This window comes from Aspergillus ambiguus (assembly GCF_047715705.1).
Source record: "Aspergillus ambiguus strain CBS 117.58 unplaced genomic scaffold BDV59scaffold_32, whole genome shotgun sequence".
Lineage (NCBI taxonomy): Eukaryota > Fungi > Ascomycota > Eurotiomycetes > Eurotiales > Aspergillaceae > Aspergillus > Aspergillus ambiguus.
In genome coordinates, this window is record NW_027395545.1 from 108,544 (window position 1) to 125,863 (window position 17,320).

The following is a 17,320-nucleotide window of genomic DNA, read 5'->3' on the forward strand; positions in this document are numbered from 1 at the left end:
CCCCCCCGCACATATGGGTCCTATTTAACGCGCCTCTGGATGATTTCGCTGTTCCGTTACGACCTGCATCTGCACTCATGTTCCGTTCCCTCTTTTGCTGTTTCTCGTGATATCCAAAACACTCCCCCCGCTGTGTCTTTTGCAGACTTGGCATGGATAAGTCGGCGTTTATATTGGTGTCTTGACCCGTACCTGCTGCTACTTTCTCCCCGTCCTCGGGATGAGGATCGTGGGATAATTCCCGGCTCGCCGTGGGCCGCGCGTAAAAGAAAACAAGTTTCAACCCTCTGGAATCAAACGGTGGGACGTGATGTTTTGTATGGTCGGGCAGAAGATAAGACTGTGGATAGGGTATTATATATTCATAGCGAGCGGTTATACTAATAGACTGATACCAACTGGCCGGAATCAGTAGACCGCAACGACACTCCACCCGATTGAGACAAATGCGATTGTATTCGTAAACAAAAATAATTAACCAATGACATCAGCACGTAATCTACATCATTTCAGGCCACCCGCAAAGCGAGCGCAGGGACCAAGCAAGCCCAACCCACTCATCTCAGCTATATAACACATAACAGGCGAGCCCATCCGGGTCCTCCTAGCAGGGCTCCCCGAAGCGCACCCCCCGCAGAGGCGCTTCATCCTCCCCAACGCCCCCACCCCAGTGCCCAGTATCGGCCAGGAGCTTCCTCCACACCGACTGGGCCGTCTCGGGGAGGTCCTCCCACGACCGGAGGGACTCGTCCAGCGCAGCACCAGGCCCAGCCGTGACGGCATCGACGGTGACGGCGTCTGAGCCGTCCGCATCCGCCGGACGCGAGCAGCGCACGACAATCGAGGCGGGCGGCGTGTCGGCCTCTGGCTGGGGGAGCAGGTCGCGCAGGGGGCCGTGGACACGCGTGCGGGGGGACGGCCCGGACGCGGAGGGACGGTAGGCGGGGACGGCAGGGGTGATGTAGGGGCGAGCGACGGCGTCTCGAAGGTCCGGGGGTAGGAGGTCGGCGAGGCCGAGACGCGGGGGCAGGACGCCGCGGAGCTCGGCAAAGCCCTGGAGGAGGAGGCAGACGATGAGGATGGAGAGGGCGGCGGCGGCGGCGCTGGAGAAGGAGGACCAGATGCCGACGTCGCGGCGGGGCACGAGGGTGTAGCGTGGGGAGCGGCTGGAGGGGGGCCGCGGCGCGAGCGGGAGCGTGTGCACGACGACGGTGTTGCCCATGCTGACGGAGGCGAGCTTGATGTACTGCGGCGGGGTGTCGGCGGAGACGGGCAGGGCCGGGCTCGAGTACGGGGCGAAGCAGAGCTTGGTCATGGCGAAGGGGTGGACGTCGCGGAGGGAGGCGTAGACGCGGGGCGCGCCGTAGGCGGCTTTCCGGCCGTGGTACTCGACGGTGAGGATCTCGATGGACTGGTCGCTGCCGGAGACGGCGACGACCGTCTGTTCCTGGTGGGCCGGGTTGGCGCCGAGCTTGCACACGTCCAGGCCGAGGCCGATCTTGATCGAGGAGCGGAGCTTCTTGCGGCGGATGACCGAGGCCGCGGGGGAGTGGGCGTCCAGGGCGAGCGCCGGATCGTGCAGCTCGAGCAGGACGAGCTCGGCGCCCTTGCGGTCTGGGGCGTTTAGGAGGAGGAGGACCGTCGTCGGGGAGAGGAAGCGCAGGGCGCGCACCTTGGGTCGCGATGTTTTCCGGGCCCCCTTGGCTGGTAGCGGCACGCGGTAGACGCTTCGTACCTCTGGGGAGGCGTTGGATGTGGTCGTTGACGACGAGATCTGGCAGGTGAAGACCTCGGCGCCATTTGTGTAGGCCACCTGGAACTGGCCGGGTTCCTCCAGGTCCGTGAGGTCGACGTCTTCGGCCTCCTCGTCGGCGTCGAGGCGGATGCGCCCGATGACATCGGCGGCGCTGGGGGTGGTGACGGCGTTGAAGAAGACGATTTCGCCCGAGGGCGCCAGCCCCGTCGCGATGGCCGCGACACGCGGCGAGTCGACGTCCCTCCACGGCGACAAGCGCAGGATTCTCTGGTAGGTGTCTCCGCTGCCGCGGGTCGGGTCGTCGCCCTTGGTCCGGAAGAGGGACGCACGCGAGAGCGCGGTCGTCTTCGGGCCAGTTTCAGTGGCCTTCTCGGCGGGTGCCGGGTCGCTGGTGCGCCTCCGTGGCGGGTAGTCGATCTGGAAGGCCCGCAAGTGTTGGTTGTTGTTGCGCTTCTGCTCCGCCATGGAGCTGTTGATGCCGGCCAGCGCGGTGATGGAGTCACCGCTGGCGCGTACGGCAGCCAAGGAGGTGACCGAGTCTTCGTCGCGCGACAATTCGATATCGACGACCTCGGAGATCTCGTTGCGTTTGGAGGTGTTCAGGAGGGCCTGTTGACGCTCGACCGGTTAGCGATACGCTCGTCGGAGACACGCCGGGTCATCCAGAGCCAGGAGAACCGCCGTGGGAAGAGGCAAGACTTGCGATTTTGTTACCCACGCCGCTGCGGCCTTCGCCGCCTCCGCCGGCCACCAGGAGGAAGCCATGATTGCGCGGATCGAAGTCGGCGGCGAAGAGGGGACAAGACAGGGTCAATTTGGCGGAGCGGATGGGGGACGCCATGATGAGAGGACGGACAGCCGTCCAGCAAGACAACGGCCAGGGGCGAGAGGGCTGGGGCTGGAGAGAGAGGATGGAGGAGGTGAGGTTGAGGTTGAAGTTGAGGAGGAAGAAGGACAACTACGTAAGATGACGGAAGGACGGACATTCCGCCGCGGGCTTGGCATCCATTCCTCCGGTGATTGCAGACGACGCAGGATTCCCATGCACGACAATAAACGACCTTCTTTTTTTATCGTAGAAATTATAGAGAATGCTACGCAACAAACAGCTCTCTAGATGACTCCCGTCTAATCAACCTCCTGCCCAGTAAACTCCGGCAGGCGCTTGCGGATATCCTCCCAGGTCTCTTCGCCCTCCACCAGAGATTTCAGGGCCTGCACAATCTCCTCTTCGCTGGCGCGGACCTGCTTGGTCGAATCCCGATCACGCAGGGTGAAGGTGTTGTCCTTGACCGACTGGAAGTCGACCGTAATGCCGAACGGCGTGCCCAGCTCATCGTTCCGGGCGTACCGCTTGCCAATACTCGCCGACGAATCATCCATGCGGTTGGAGATGCCCATGCGCCGCAGCTTCAGCATCAGGCGCTGGGACAGGGGGCGGAACGAGGCATGCGTCGAAAGAGGGACGATCAGCACCTTGGTGGGTGCAATCACAGGCGGGAAGGACAGAACCTGATGGACCAGTTAGTCAACGGCATCTACACAAGTTCAAGAAACTAAAGAAATACATACCCCACGGGCCTCGTCGCCCTCACGAGACCAGTAGACATGCTCGATCAAGCTGTAGAAGATACGGCCGATACCGAACGACGGTTCAATGACGTTCGGCGTGTACTCGCGGACGTTCTCCACGCGCGTGCGCTTCTCGATCGTGATAATGTCCTTGTCCAGCTCAACCTTGCCGGAGCCGACGCCCTCCACGTCCACCTCGATCTTACCCTGCTGGTCCAGGTCCAGGGCCAGCTTCTCCCGGAGGTCCTGGGAGAGCGCGTCGATGGCGGCCGCGACGGCCTTGCCGTCCTTCTTGAAGCGAGGGCCGAACTTCTTCTTGTCGAGGTCGACCTGCCACTCCTCCACCTTCAGAGGCTCGGGGCGAAGCTCGCGCACCACCAGCGGGGCGCCGGTCTTGTTCTTGTGCACTGACAAGTCGTACGCGCTGCGGTCCGCGCAGCCAACGCACTCGATCCAGCCGTAGCTGGTGAGCAGCTCGGCGTCCCAGCAGTCGGCCGCGTAGTGGGCCATCTCGTTAGCCATGTGCTGACGGAAGCGGAGCTTCGTCGGGTCGACGCCGAGCTTGAGAAGGAAGAGCTGGATGCGGGCGATGAAGTATCCGAGCGTCTCGTTGTCGACCATGCCGGTCTCGACCGCCTTGCCGATGGTCATCCGCACGGTCTCGGTGCTGCCGGACAGCTGGACCTCCCGGGGGAGGAGAGACATCTCGATGTCCTTGACCTCCTCGAACCGAGAGTGCTTCTTGCCGCTCTCGGGGTCGACGTAGTGCTCGATCTCCGCCATAAGGAACTCGCGCACACGCAGGAGACCGGCACGCGGGGAGATCTCGTTCCGGAAGGACTTGCCGATGGAGGCGGACGCGAAGGGCATGCCCTGGTTGTTGAAGTCCAGGAGCTTCTGGAAGTTCAGGAACTGGCCCTGGGCGGTTTCCGGACGCAGGTATCCGGGCATGTTGCTGCTGGGGCCAATGGAGGTCTGGAACATCAGGTTGAAGGCGACGGGGGGCAGGAGGTTGCCATCGGTGGTGGGGTTTCTGATATCGTACTTGGCGATGATCTGCTCAAGCGCAGGGCCGTCGAAGTTGTCGATCTGCGCGAGAATCTCCTCGTACTCCTTCACAACCGCATCGTCCAGCTTGACGGCCTTGGTCTCCTTGGACTTCTTCTTCTTCTTGGCCTCCTTCTCCTCGTCCACCACGACCTTCTGGCCACGAGCCTCCTTGTCCCCCTTCAGCCGGTTCTCCAGCACCTCCTCTACCAGGTGGTCGGCCCGGAAGATCTCGCCGGTCTTGGGATCCTTGCACATCCAGTCGGCGAATTTCTCCACGTGGCCGCTGGTTTTCAGAATCTCCTCCGGGGTCAGCATGGTGCAATCGACCTCGAGCATATCTTCCTCCAGCACGAAGTGTTTCCGCCACAGATCCACCATGTTGGTGACGACGGCGCAACCGGGGGGACCATAGTCGTAGAGACCGGAGACACCACCGTAGATCTCGAAGGAGGGGGTGTAGAAAAGTCGGCGACGGAGCATGGAGTCCAAGACCAGACGGTCCACGACCTGACCGGTCTTGGTGGTGACGGTCGCCATGGTGGGGTTTTTCTTCTGGGAGACCTGAACGGCTTTGAAGGCGACGGAGGAGTGCGAGAAGGGCCTAGAGACGAGGGCGTATCTGGCGGGGTTGATGCAGCGAGGAAAATGGATTTGGCGGGGAAGAAACAGTCGAGTCGCCAATTGAGTCATCCACACCCACGTGAGCCGCCGGTCGTAAGTCACCGCAGCAGCAGGAACAGCACGGGGATGGGGTCAGGGGGGAAGGGAGAGGAAGTCTTGGAGGGAATTGAGCGAGCGTCTGCTTTTTATGACTCTGCAAATGGACGCTTTGCGATTCTGCGCAGGAGATTCGTCGTCGCGATGGCGCTGACTCAGCCCGGGGAATTGTTTCTCCGCCAATTTTATTTTTTTATCATCGTCGATCATCCCATACATCCAACTGCTCTTCCAGCGACATTCACACCCCCCGATACAAAATGGTCTCTAGAAAGGCCTCGGCGAAGCCTCCTCCCTCCATGGAGGTGAAACCCTCCAACAAGATCCAACGTCAACTGCTTCATGTCAGACGCAAGAAGGCCAAAGACGCTGCTCGCCGCGCCGAGCGATTCGGACGGAAGAAGGAAGAAGCGAAGAATCCCAAGTTGAAGGAAGAACGGTTGAAGCGGAATATCCCGCTAACGATCGACCGCAAGCGAGTATGGGACGAAGCGGGCAGTGACGTCGAGGACGGACTGGGCCTGAGCGTGGATGTCGAGCGCATCAAGCGACAGAAGCAGGAGGAAGAGCAGGATCTCAACCGACCGCTCGTGGAGGCATCCGATTCAGAGAACGCCGATGACCGGGACGAGGTCGACAGCATGCTGGCCAGCAGCGACGAGGACGATGACAACGACGACGACGACAATGAGAACGACACTCGGGGCCGCACGAAGAAGGCCTCTCTTCCCACCGCGACCGAACGCGCCACAAGCCCCTCCCAGTCCACGCGGAGTACGAACCTGAACCTGGCGCCGGAAGCGCTGGCGGCGAAATTCCCATCACTGTTCGCGAACGAACTCCGCACGCCCAAGATCCTCATCACGACCGGGCTCAACTCCACGCTCCACCACGAGGCGGAAGCCCTCACCGATTTCTTCCCCAACAGCATCTACGTGCGCCGCACGGCGCACCGCTTCTCGCACAAGTTCTCCGTCCGCGAGATCTCCAAGTTCGCCGCGAACCGCGAGTACACCGCCATCGTCATCCTCAACGAGGACCAGAAGCGCGTGTCCGGCATGGACATCGTGCACCTGCCCGCGGGGCCCATGTTCCACTTCTCCATTAGCAACTGGGTCGACGGGAAGCGCATCCCGGGCCATGGCCGCTCGACCGAGCACTGGCCCGAACTCATCCTCAATAATTTCCGCACCCCGCTGGGCCTCCTTACCGCGCGCCTTTTCCAGACTCTCTTCCCGCCCCAGCCCGACCTCGAAGGTCGTCAGGTCGTCACTGTTCACAACCAACGGGATTATTTGTTCGTCCGTCGGCACCGCTACGTGTTCCGTGAGAAACGGGAGACGGAGAAGGCTGTCGTCGGCGCCGACGGGAAGGAGATGAAGGGTGCCGAGGGCATTCGCGTCAGCACCCAGGAACTGGGCCCGCGGTTTACCTTGAAGCTTCGACGCGTGGATAAGGGGATCCAACATGCCAGTGGCCAGGAGTGGAAGTGGAAGGCCGGGATGGAGAAAGTGCGGACCAAATTCCAGCTGTGAGCGAGCCATTATTTCAACATCTTTCTGCATTATGTCTGGGCGGGACCGGAGTTGGTATACAAAACTGGGGTTTTAATTTCATGCTATCATTTGGCAGATTTTGATGCAGTCTTTACTTTAGCAACACCAAGTCTGTAGATAATAAACCGATTACAATCCAGGACGCTTCCTGAGGTCCAGCGCATTTTGGGTCATATAAAATCTTCTCCAAACGGCATCTCCATTTCGAATAAGGAAAAGAAAAGAAAAAAAAGCGAAAGGGTATCTCAGATAACAAAACAAGGGAGTGTCGCACACAGGCATCCACACCCACTCCTCTAGGCCCAGCCATTTTGAAAATCTCCGGCGGTGCAACGTCGCCAAAATCTAATCGTCCACATTCAACTGCATCAGTCTCTTCAGAACATCATTCTTCCGCTGTTCCCTCATATCCTTGTGGGAGAACGGCTTGCGCGCGGTGACGATGCGCACCCGCGCCGTGATCTGATCCGCGGTGAAAAGCTCCTCCTTGACCTTGTCGCACAGGTCATGCACCTGTTCTGCCGTCCAGTTGGCCGTGGCGGTGAGCGGTCGCAGGCTGTACGCCTCCAGGCCTTCGAGCAAGGCAATCAGCGTCATCTTCCCTAGCGTCTTCTCGTGAGGATCCTCCGGCCACAAACCGACTGGGATGGTGCGCTCCAGGACGCGGATGTCGACGAAGCCCGCGGCGCTGAGCATGTTGGGTCGGAGATGATGGAAATCCCGGGGGCGGCCGGCGGCTTCGGCGGCCGAGCGCATGGCCGACGAGTAGATGCGCAGGTAAGAGTCCTCCGAACTGGGGAAGGAGATCGTGTCGGCGGCGGGGTCGGAGTCGGCGATCTCAATGTAGCCGCCCGGGGAGAGATGCTTGAAAGCTTGCTGATAGACGGAACTCCAGTCTTCGAAGGCCCCGGAGAGCCCGCGGAGGTGGATCAGGTCGAAGGGCTGCTGGTACGTCCACTCGCCGCGAGCGTCGTCAAGCTGGAAGGAAACATTAGGCAGGTCAATGTGGCCAAGTCCGCCCTCGAACACGCCGATATCTGAGGCAATGATGGTGGCATTGGGGTATGAGCCGCTCATCTCGATGGGCCAGTCGCCCGCCCCGGTGCCGATATCGAGGATGCGAGCGTCGGGCTTGGCCAGAGGGACGGCGGTCAACTTGCCATCTAGCAAGATGAGGTAGATCTGATGGACGATGTTTAGCCGGGTTTGTTCCGCATCATCGTTTGGCATGAAATATGATTCATCGCAGTATTGCCGGTCATTTTCGGTGACGACGTCGATATTGTGAGCCTCAAAGGACTTGGTTGATTTTCTGGGGATATGGGTTAGCTGTATGTTCGCAAAGGCTGGAATCATGCCATGTCCAAAGCGGGGGAGGGAACAGGGGTGTATCACTCACATTGACAGATCATCCGAATCGGATTCGTCTGATTCTCCATCTAGCTCATCACCAGGAGAGCAATGGGGACGGGTTCGCACTGCCTCGTCCACCTCTATTGTTGGGGCGACGCCCTTTTCTGACGGGTGAATGGCGGTTTGGGCCATGACATGACGAAGTTGGAGGAACGGTGGAAACGACAGTGGCACATGTAGAGGTGGCTGAGATTGGGTTCCCCTTGACCACCACCAGGCGAGGACGGCCAGTCGACGGAGATAACACGGGGGACTCGTCGGGCGGAGCAGGTATGAACAATCGAAATCCCGGGTATCTGGTAGGTTCTACTGACACGTGTGGGAGGAACCATGCATCGTTCCGGCTAGAGCAAAGAGGTGGAAAAGGTGAAATGAGAACAGGTAAAGATATGAAATGAAAGGAGGGCGTGCGCCTGCGAGACAGGGGAACCAAAGACAGAAAGAAAGAAAGAGAAGGGAAAATAAAGAGAGAAAACGAGGGGAGTCCGTGGGAAAGATGTGAAACGAGGACGACGGAGCTGTCGGTGTCAGTTAGTCGACCTCTGGGCCTGCGCCATGCAGCGTTAGACTGGGGCAAAGGGGAGAGGGGGGAATGATGAGCCCTCCGGACCGTCGAGGACGGCGGTTAGATCAGCTGGAAAGTTAACGACCAGCCCGAATCTCTTAGTCTGGTCGTTAGTCCAGGATATCGACGCACTGGCATCAAGACCCAGCGCAAAGGGACGAACGACGTTGGTTGGAGTGGGATATGCGAGGGAAGTGATCCACCGGGACGCAGCCAAGCTGGCTCTTCATTTCCCTGCATGGATCTCGTTTTCCTTTTCTCGGATTTTCTCTCTGCTGGAGAGTGGGATGAACAAGCGATAGTTCACATCGTTCTCTCCTGCAGCTGGCAGGCAAGGGAACGGGGGCATGGTGGACAACCCACAGGAGGTCGTTCCCTGGTACTGGAACCTTCAATTCTCCCGATCAATCATCCTTCACTCCACCGAGTCCGGGTCCCTCCTTAGGGTGGCGCCGTGGCATCCTCAGCTGTGCTGCAGTCCCGCGCGACTGGGTTCGGGGGAAGAGGGAAAAGTGGTCCCAGTAAACGCTTTCCCGGGTCAAGTAGGGAGCTGCAAGGCTAATTCCTCCGGGTCCAGCCACTTGCGGGAAATGATGGACATGAGTGGCTGGGAAGTGTTTGAGATTTGGAATTTTGTCTGTTGAGTTTCTTCCAGGGACTTGAAACATGCGAGGGACGATTGACGATCTCCCGATGAGTACTGAGTACGCAGTAGTATATGCTGGAGATGAAGAGGTTGAGAGACTGGCGGTCAATGAGCCTTCCCGCAGTTGGTTGGATGTTGATGATTTTCCTCTTTCGCAGATGACTAATAGAAAAAAAAATTAACTACGCCCTCTTCGACTCCCCTCCATGCGGAGTACCAACATACGGAATACTATCACTCTCATGGCCCCTCTCAAAACCCCCCGTCGATTCCTCTTCATCGCCTCTATCGGGAATCCCCGTCCCTACCGCTCCACCCGCCACAGCGCCGGCCACCTCCTCCTCGATGCCCTGATCCCGCATCTTCTTCCCCGGATCCCGCTGGTGTCCACCGCGCCGGGTCACAAGCCCCCCGGCAAGGCCCTCTTCTACGAAACCTGGCACAGCCCGTCGCTGATGAACGTCTCGGGGCGGAAACTCGTGCGCGAACTTCAGCGATGGCTGAGCACGACGCAGACCAATGTCCTCGAGCGGGTAGTGCAACCGGGCCTGGTGGGCGTGGTGCCAGGCGCCAACAACGACAACAGCGACGCAGCAGCGTCCCTTAGCTGGGAGCGTCGCGGCGTCGACCCGCACACCCTCAATCACTTCCACCCGACGCTGGTCATCCTGCACGATGAGCTGGAGGCGCCGTTGGGCAAGGTGCGCATGAAGCGCGGGGGTCCCGAGTCCGCCAGTCTGCGCGGCCACCGCGGCCTGATTAGCGTCATGGAGCAGCTGAAGGCGAAGAAGCTGTATCCGCCGCCGGCGCAGTCCCCCGGCGGTGGCCTGTCCGTGGTGCGTATCGGGGTTGGGATCGGGCGGCCGGACTCGCGTGAGAAGGGAAGCGTTGCGGATTATGTGCTCACGGAGATGAACGCCCGGGAGCTGGCGGCGGTGCGTGCCGCCGTCGGCCCCGTGCTGGATATCCTGGAGGATGAACTGTATCGGGAAACCGAGCCGGTGATGCCCCGGGGGTGACGGGTGGTCCAGTGGTACTTGTGGTCTGGTCTGTACAGGGCTGCGAATGGTCCGTCTCGACTGTTGTACAATAGATGTATGTTGTATATGTTAGATACCCTAGCAATATGTTTTGAATGATTCACTCAAACACCCGCCGGGCCTGGACCATCCAATTACACGGTACATACTCGCAAAAGCAGAGACACAAACATGCAATAACTCCTATACGACATAAACGGGAAAACCCCCAGTGAACGCGCTAACTGTCGCACCAAGCCAGATGCAACACGGATTAAGACAGCAAACCAACCAACGACCAACGACACAACCTAAACCGTACCCGCTATACTCAAGTCGCGAATCTCCTGCAACACCTCCTCGACCCGGTTATCCAGGTCGCCCCGAGCATACTGATCTCTAGTCTCGGCGTCCAGATACTGCTGGACTTGGGCCATGCGGGAATAGGCCTCGGCGCAGAAGCGCAGCTGGATCTTCACCAGGGCCTCGAAACTGGGGTCGAGATACGGCACACGCAGGTCGATCAGCTGAGGGAGTTCGGTAAAGAGCTGTTCGTTGAGCTGCTCGTATGCTTGCTTGGCCATCTCCGTCTCCTTCTCCGCCCGGGGCAGCTTGGTGGCGTCCTTATCGGGCTTCTCGACCAGTCGCTTCACCTTGGCCCGCATGGCGTCGTAGTCAAGTAACTTGTGGTTGCGCTTCTTGATGCACTCGTTGATGTCAGGGAAATAGGCGCAGAACCGGGAGATCGGGTCCAGGACGGTGGTTCTAGTCGCCATGTTAATCAACGGACTGCGTCTGCCGGGTAGTCCAGAGAGACGCCTTACCGGTAGGGCCCATCCAAGGCCTTAATCGTCTCGGCGTCCAGATCCTCCACAGCCTGCTTGTAGCTTCTGCTCACGCCGTCCCTTGTTCCGGCGTCGCCGTAGAAGGCATCTATCGTCTCAGCGATGCGCATTTGCGAGGCGGTCATGGCTGTGGACCAGTCCAGTTAGTCGTCTGCTGCGAAGCCTGCCAAGCCCCGCCGGTTGGAACGCACCTCGCAGAGAATCCAAGTAGCCCTTGGCTTCCTTCTGCAGCCTGTTCGCGGCTGCTTCCATTGTGCGGTATCGTCTATAAGAGAGGGTCGTCAATGACCGGCCACCGGTTCAATCTGCATGGGCACGCACCGTTCTTCGATTTCATAGTCTCGGTCATTTGTCCTCTCGACATGCCCTGTGCAAGTAGAAATGCATCACGATCAGCCCACTGCTCCAAAGTGTACTCTCCGGCTAAACACCGGTGCATCGAGCGAGGGCAGCGGGGCCCTACATACCCGTCTTCATCATCACCTGCGTCGTGGCGCGATTGACATTTTTCTTGAACCCTACAAAACAAAGCAAGCAGGTCAGTAATCCGATAACTGATGATGCGATAGCGACAGGGCAGAGTGCGTACCTGCCCACGACATGGTGGCGGAGTCACGGCAGGCAGAACGGTAAAGGTAAAGGGGAGGAGGTAGGGGGTTAGTCTATGAGACCGCCAGACGAGACGATATAATACAGAGAAAGTCGTTATGGATGCTCAGCAAGAGGGAATGCGACACGATGGGGACAGGAGAAAGGGACCAGGAACCGAAGGACTGTCGCAGGGCTGAATTGATGGATGAGATTCCAATGCCCGATGCGGGATGATGACTGAGCAAGACGTGGCTGTGTCAGTCGTGGCTGTGGGAGTAATTACCAGACGTGACCGTACCATTCGGACAACGCCCGCCAGCGGCGTATCGAAGACCGGTATGGCTCATTACACACTGTGCGTGTGCCGCTCCGTCCTTACGTCATAGACGCGAAGCCGTCCAGAAGCAGTTGGACATTTGATGACGACAGCGATGAGTATTCTTTGGAGGCTGTTCCTACAAATCGTGTCATTGTGCCTAAATTCTATAGGCTGGGTTGATATCACCGAAGAGCTCTCAGCAAGACGAGAGATAGGCAATTCTTACAGTGAGCTGGGGGCTACTAGGTAGTATTTCCGCACCATCTACCTACCTAAAATACCATGTATATGCTCTACGAAGATGACCATGAGATATAGAGAAGCTGGATTTGCCCACCGATCCATCTGATGGCGACATATCTCGAGTACCACTTCTCATCTACAAACTCATAGATAGTTTCGGGGTTAAGCTGCAGACCACCCGAACATAGAGTAGCCTTCCCCACTGACTTCTCGACTAGTTGGTATCAAAATACATGTCACACAATCAGGCGACATCGCCAACTCCCAGATGGAATCACAATCCATCGCAGAACACCGTCACACAGCCGCTTCGGCCGGATCTGCCCGAGCCTTGAGCTGCCATGAAGAAACAAACAGGTACGGAGTAAAACCAGCTGGTTTTACAATGTGTGGTCATGACCTGCACATGCACAACATATCTCCATAACCCATTGCCCCCTAGTTGAATCTCGCCCAAGCAGCACCTACAGACCCGATGTCGGGTCTCTGCATTCCTCTCCTGTCCCTCGCATACAGGGTGAAGTCCAGGGATTCCAGAACAACTCCATGCATGGCCGTCACCTTCCCAGAACCGCAACCCTGCAAAAGAACATTATAGAAAAGGGTCACCGGTGAGAGCTTGCAAGTCACGCGCATTTGTCACCGCATTCCCCGAGTCACCACCTAGTAGACGGACAACCTCCTCCCTACATGCTTCGGCTCCGTAACACCCCCGACAGTAACGGTGCTGCCTGTCAGACCGTCCCCACCAGCCATGGACAGAACACCTGCACATCGGTCTGCCAAGAGATTCCACTCATGTCCCAATGCAAGGACAGTGGCGGTGGTCTAGGCATCACCGCTCAAGCCCTGGTGCGGCGTCCCGCGGGATCCGCAACAAGCCAGCAAGGCGCCCCGTGTGCAAGCTTGAACCGGCTGCGGTGGGCGGCAGTGCAGAGAACTAGTTATTGTAGGGCTGTGGTCGGGGGCTCGGCGATGAGGGTGAAAGTGGAGCGGGACTTGGTATGACGGAGAGATTTGCGTCTTGGCTTGGAGTCTGGATTCATGTCTTTCGCGTAAGACCAATACAGCTAGATACCTTTCATGGTTGATGCTGCGATAGGCGAATTACCCTGTCCAGAGATGGGAAAGAGGAAGTGCATGCCTTTCGTCCTTTGTCCAGACAGACGGGTGAGGTGGTGCTGGACGCCATGCGGTTACGCTGCATATTCATGCATGTGAGAGCCAATGGTAGGAGTAAGCTTATCAGCGCACTGGGAGATGTGTAACTGTCGCTCTGCAGCACGAAGATAGGATAGTTCCTTATGTTTCACTAGCCGTGGCCGATTACGAGATGTCTCCAACCCAGGACTGTAGACGGGAGGAAGAATCTGGATCGCACGGACATTATTAGGGAATCAGGATAAAGACGTGAAGTCGAGCATGAGCATTTTGCGCTGATCGAAATAACGGCAGAACTGAGATGATCGACTAAATGAGGTCATAGCGGATGAGCTCTTGACTTGCCCAAAATAGCAGCTGGGACGATCTCCAGTCATAGGATCACTTCTTTCTCGCCGGATTCCGAGACCAGCCGCCAGTACATACGATGCTGCACCGAGGATGGCCGCTCTGTTGCCGCTGACAGCCAACAAGGATCTGGAAACTGGTACGAGGTATCTGACGAGGACAAAAGAATCAATTCGAACCAGTTGGATAATATCGGTACAATTCCAGCGAGATGGATCAAATTCAAAACAATGCTAGGGTATCCGAACGGTAGATATACAGCCCACTATGAGTCCGGAATCATGTAGAACGCCATAAAGAATCGAGAAAAAAAAAAAAACGCCGAGGCCACCATCCATGCGAGAATCAATCTAGCCCAAAGACATGCATAACGGAATGGTCATAGTGGTCACACAGGAGTCATCACGAAGAACAAAAGCCCACCCAGCAGCTGCGTCGAAATAAACAAGAAAAAGAAAAGAAAGAAACAGGGCACTGCATGAAAGGAAGATTAGTGTCCAATAAAAGGAGATGAGGAAAGAAAAGATCAAGGTCATGGTTCGTTGCATTGGCATGAAGACATGACGGCCCAAACTAAGCCCATAAGCTAATAGCGTGCAAAAAGGAAAGCCTGACACATGCGCCGGTATAAGAAAAGCAAAAGAAAAGTACCTCCTTCTATAAACATCGAAGAAGTACTAGATCCTCCCACGGTATATGGAGGAAACACAGGAACCACCCGGTCTTTTTTGTCACAGGAATGGAACACAAGAGCAGACCACCAAGGGAAACACACAGCCCGGACCCAACGTAAGACAACACCCGCCGAGACCATGTTTTCCCACCGAGGCGTTCATTGTCTGCTACACAAGCCTCAAGGGCCATGGTAATTTTCCGATTAGAACCCTTCCTCGCCAGCCTTGCACAGCTTGATCTCGCGAACCCATTCGGATTTGAGAACCTGCGAGGCGTTAATGCGGCGGGAGGGGTTCGGATCAAGGATCGAATAAATCACGTTGCGACAACGTGCCTGAGAGAATCTGTAAGTGCAAGTCTCTCCGCGATCGCCAGGATCAGTCCTTACCCGATGCAACGTCTCGATGGGCGCATAACCATCCTCATGCTTCCGTCCCTCGAGGTACCGTTGATAGAACTCATCCTCGTCCTTACGGGCGACTCTCCATAGGTGTCTGCCCGTCCTCATAGCCATGTAGATGACACCAGTCGCCCAGATATCGACGGCCCGGGGGTCGAATTCCCGCTCCACGTACTCTTCCGGCGCGATATACGGTGCGGAGCCACAGAGACCGGCCGTCATGTGAGCTTCCTTTTCCCAGGCCATCCGGAAACACTCCCCGTTTCCAAAATCGGTGATCTTCAGGGCGCCGTGGGTGGTGAGGAGAAGGTTCTCGGGCTTGAGATCGCGATGGGCGACGCCCATCTCATGCATGTATTCGACGCCCCGCATCAGCTGCTTGAAGAAACAGTCGGCTTCGGCAACCTCCAGCTTTCCTGCAGCCAGCACAAGGGTGTAGAGGTCACCACCTGCACAGTATTCCATAACTTCGCAGTAGTCTCCCTTGGCATCCTGCAGCAGATCCAGGGTATGGATGACATTCGGGTGGCGGAGGGAGGAGGAAATGCAAAACTCGGATGTCAGTCGCTTCTGATATTTCTTGGTGGTCTCCTGGGGCCGACGGCGGAATTCCTTGACGGCATACAGCTGCTCCACCCGGTGGTCTCTGGGGTCAACTTTGTGGGAGATGCGAACGATACCAAAGGCGCCGCGCCCAACAATCTCCTGGCATTTGCCGTACTTGTCGACCAAGGAGGCAGTGGCGTTGGGGCCGCCCTTTTTGTCGGCGGCGAGCTTGTCGCGTTCATTCTTGAACTGGTCGATCCATGTAGACATGAGCGACAGCTGCTGATCATCGGCGTGGTCGTCCTTCTTTCGACCTCCGCCGAGCATGTCTCGGAGCAAGTCGGTCAGTTTTTCCTGGCGCCGGGCACTTCGGAGATGGTGGCAGTGGGTGCTATCGGGAATGGTTTCGAAGCGTTTGTGGACGACGGCGCCATCCTTCTGCTCCTTGCCGCCGGCGGGCTTCGGTTTCTTCTCGGATTCCTCTTTGGTAGAGGTCTGTCGGGATGGAGCTCTCGAGGAGGGTTTGGAGGTGGGCTTGGACTGCTTGCCACTCCCGTTGGTGGGGGGCTTCACGCTGTCGGTACTGCTGTCGGACAAATCGCGATGGGAATCGGAGTCCTTCGGGGTCGATTTCCCGGTGCTGGAGAACATGCGAGAGAGACGGTTTGCCATGGTCGGTCTGGCGGTCTTCGCCGCAGGCTGAGGTGAAGTGGGGAGGGAATCCCCGCCCCCAGCGGACAGATTCATGCCCGCGAGAGCTCGTGTTACCGAAGGCTCTCCATCTCGAGGGTCGGTAGAAATCTGGGACGTTGCTGCGGAGGAGACAGTGGAAGGTACAGGTGAAACGGATTGCGGAGTCATGTGCGGTAATGTCGAGTTGAAGTGTTCACGGAGGACAAGAGGAACGAATGGAGCCCCCGCGAGTGTGTAGGTTGAAAATGCCTACAGCACGAAGCTGAGGAAGCCTCGGAAGAGAGCTGAGGGGAGGCGGTTGGAGAATGGAATGGAGGAGAGAGGAGGGAAAAAAAAAAGAAAGAGGAGAGCGAGGAAGAAGGAGGTGGTAGAAAAAAAAGGTTGCGGGTTGCGGTGGCCGATTGTGGCCTGAGGCGACGGTGTGTATGGAAAAAGTGACGAAATGCGACTTTTTCGGACAACCGTTAGGGCGTAAAATAAAAAAAAAGGGTGAAGAAATGGTCGTAAAATAAAAAATAGCCCGAGGAAAAAGGAAAAAGGGTAAAAAAAAAAAAGGACCCGCGCAACAAGGCCCGGAATGTCCAGATGGGACTGTACGGCGTACTACTACGCTGGAGAACCACAAAACCCGATCGATGATTTGGATTGTTGTAATTCCAGTCAAGTCGTTAAAGAAAAGGGTGATAACTGCAGACAGATAGCCGACCCAATAGATTCTACCGAGGTAAAGTCGAGAAGAAAATAATAACAATAATAATAAAGAGAACTAGCGGTGATTGTCGGTAGGGTATGGGAAGAAAGGGAAATGGTCGCTGCCTGGCTATGGGGAGGAGAGGTTGAAATATTAGGGAGTTAGGCATAGGTAGGCAGTCCTTCTGGGAGGTATGGCGGGTGTGTCTCCCTTTTTTGGTGGGAATTCTACGAGTCTTTTACTTGCAAATGATCGTTGAAAAAAATGGGAAAATAAATTATGAATGGTCATTTAGTCAAAAAGGAATTTATTTTTATTTTTTGATCTAGATTCCTTTTATTATTTCTTTTGACTGATGGAGACCACCGACAGTGAGGGTTACAAATCTGCAGTGAGGGACTTTTCCTGTTGCCGCTGAGGAGGATGTGGCCCCGAGCCCTTCGAACGACCAAAATCATCACCCTTTCCTTTCCCCTGATCATTTTTGGTTTGTCAGGATCGAGTAATAGGAAAG

At 57.0% G+C, this 17,320-nt stretch overlaps 7 protein-coding genes across 7 annotated transcripts; 2 read left to right on the forward strand and 5 right to left on the reverse strand.

Annotated features, from left to right (window-relative positions):
- Nucleotides 1-419: 419 nt before the first annotated feature.
- Nucleotides 420-2,793, reverse strand: BDV59DRAFT_93723 (uncharacterized protein). The gene is made up of 2 exons (XM_073697368.1): nucleotides 2,460-2,793; nucleotides 420-2,365 (listed from the first exon to the last, which is right to left on the reverse strand). The coding sequence occupies exons 1-2, from the start codon at nucleotides 2,595-2,597 to the stop codon at nucleotides 605-607; spliced, it is 1,899 nt and encodes a 632-aa protein (XP_073545189.1). The 5' UTR covers nucleotides 2,598-2,793; the 3' UTR covers nucleotides 420-604.
- Nucleotides 2,794-2,884: 91 nt separating this feature from the next.
- BDV59DRAFT_204386 (glycine--tRNA ligase) lies at nucleotides 2,885-4,915 on the reverse strand (the record flags this gene model as incomplete). Its single annotated transcript, XM_073694454.1, has 2 exons — nucleotides 2,885-3,268; nucleotides 3,329-4,915. The coding sequence occupies 2 exons, from the start codon at nucleotides 4,913-4,915 to the stop codon at nucleotides 2,885-2,887; spliced, it is 1,971 nt and encodes a 656-aa protein (XP_073545190.1).
- Nucleotides 4,916-5,305: 390 nt separating this feature from the next.
- BDV59DRAFT_93734 (rRNA-binding ribosome biosynthesis protein RPF1) lies at nucleotides 5,306-6,813 on the forward strand. The gene has a single exon (XM_073697370.1). It carries the CDS (start codon nucleotides 5,356-5,358, stop codon nucleotides 6,628-6,630), a length of 1,275 nt encoding a protein of 424 aa, XP_073545191.1. The 5' UTR covers nucleotides 5,306-5,355; the 3' UTR covers nucleotides 6,631-6,813.
- Nucleotides 6,814-8,586, reverse strand: BDV59DRAFT_93733 (class I SAM-dependent methyltransferase). The gene is made up of 2 exons (XM_073697369.1): nucleotides 8,051-8,586; nucleotides 6,814-7,963 (listed from the first exon to the last, which is right to left on the reverse strand). Exons 1-2 carry the CDS (start codon nucleotides 8,194-8,196, stop codon nucleotides 6,997-6,999), a joined length of 1,113 nt encoding a protein of 370 aa, XP_073545192.1. The 5' UTR covers nucleotides 8,197-8,586; the 3' UTR covers nucleotides 6,814-6,996.
- A 791-nt stretch (nucleotides 8,587-9,377) lies between these two features.
- Nucleotides 9,378-10,450, forward strand: BDV59DRAFT_93780 (aminoacyl-tRNA hydrolase). Its single transcript, XM_073697371.1, has one exon. It carries the CDS (start codon nucleotides 9,482-9,484, stop codon nucleotides 10,292-10,294), a length of 813 nt encoding a protein of 270 aa, XP_073545193.1. The 5' UTR covers nucleotides 9,378-9,481; the 3' UTR covers nucleotides 10,295-10,450.
- A 155-nt stretch (nucleotides 10,451-10,605) lies between these two features.
- On the reverse strand, nucleotides 10,606-11,741 carry BDV59DRAFT_194984 (amphiphysin-like protein RVS161; the record flags this gene model as incomplete). Its single annotated transcript, XM_073692480.1, has 6 exons — nucleotides 10,606-11,059; nucleotides 11,119-11,266; nucleotides 11,331-11,404; nucleotides 11,461-11,506; nucleotides 11,607-11,657; nucleotides 11,729-11,741. 6 exons carry the CDS (start codon nucleotides 11,739-11,741, stop codon nucleotides 10,606-10,608), a joined length of 786 nt encoding a protein of 261 aa, XP_073545194.1.
- Nucleotides 11,742-14,516: 2,775 nt separating this feature from the next.
- Nucleotides 14,517-16,487, reverse strand: BDV59DRAFT_93809 (serine/threonine protein kinase SAT4). Its single transcript, XM_073697373.1, has 2 exons — nucleotides 14,865-16,487; nucleotides 14,517-14,810 (listed from the first exon to the last, which is right to left on the reverse strand). Exons 1-2 carry the CDS (start codon nucleotides 16,281-16,283, stop codon nucleotides 14,679-14,681), a joined length of 1,551 nt encoding a protein of 516 aa, XP_073545195.1. The 5' UTR covers nucleotides 16,284-16,487; the 3' UTR covers nucleotides 14,517-14,678.
- Nucleotides 16,488-17,320: the final 833 nt, after the last annotated feature.

Coding starts and splice junctions, on each gene's coding strand:
- BDV59DRAFT_93809 (XM_073697373.1), bottom strand. CDS start 16,283: ATGACTCCGCAATCCGTTTCACCTGTACCTTCCACTGTCTCCTCCGCA. Junction 14,811..14,864: donor CCATCGAGACGTTGCATCGG/GTAAGGACTGAT, acceptor AGATTCTCTCAG/GCACGTTGTCGCAACGTGAT.
- BDV59DRAFT_93723 (XM_073697368.1), bottom strand. CDS start 2,597: ATGGCGTCCCCCATCCGCTCCGCCAAATTGACCCTGTCTTGTCCCCTC. Junction 2,366..2,459: donor GCGGCGTGGGTAACAAAATC/GCAAGTCTTGCC, acceptor GAGCGTCAACAG/GCCCTCCTGAACACCTCCAA.
- BDV59DRAFT_93733 (XM_073697369.1), bottom strand. CDS start 8,196: ATGGCCCAAACCGCCATTCACCCGTCAGAAAAGGGCGTCGCCCCAACA. Junction 7,964..8,050: donor GATTCGGATGATCTGTCAAT/GTGAGTGATACA, acceptor CCATATCCCCAG/AAAATCAACCAAGTCCTTTG.
- BDV59DRAFT_93734 (XM_073697370.1), top strand. CDS start 5,356: ATGGTCTCTAGAAAGGCCTCGGCGAAGCCTCCTCCCTCCATGGAGGTG.
- BDV59DRAFT_93780 (XM_073697371.1), top strand. CDS start 9,482: ATGCGGAGTACCAACATACGGAATACTATCACTCTCATGGCCCCTCTC.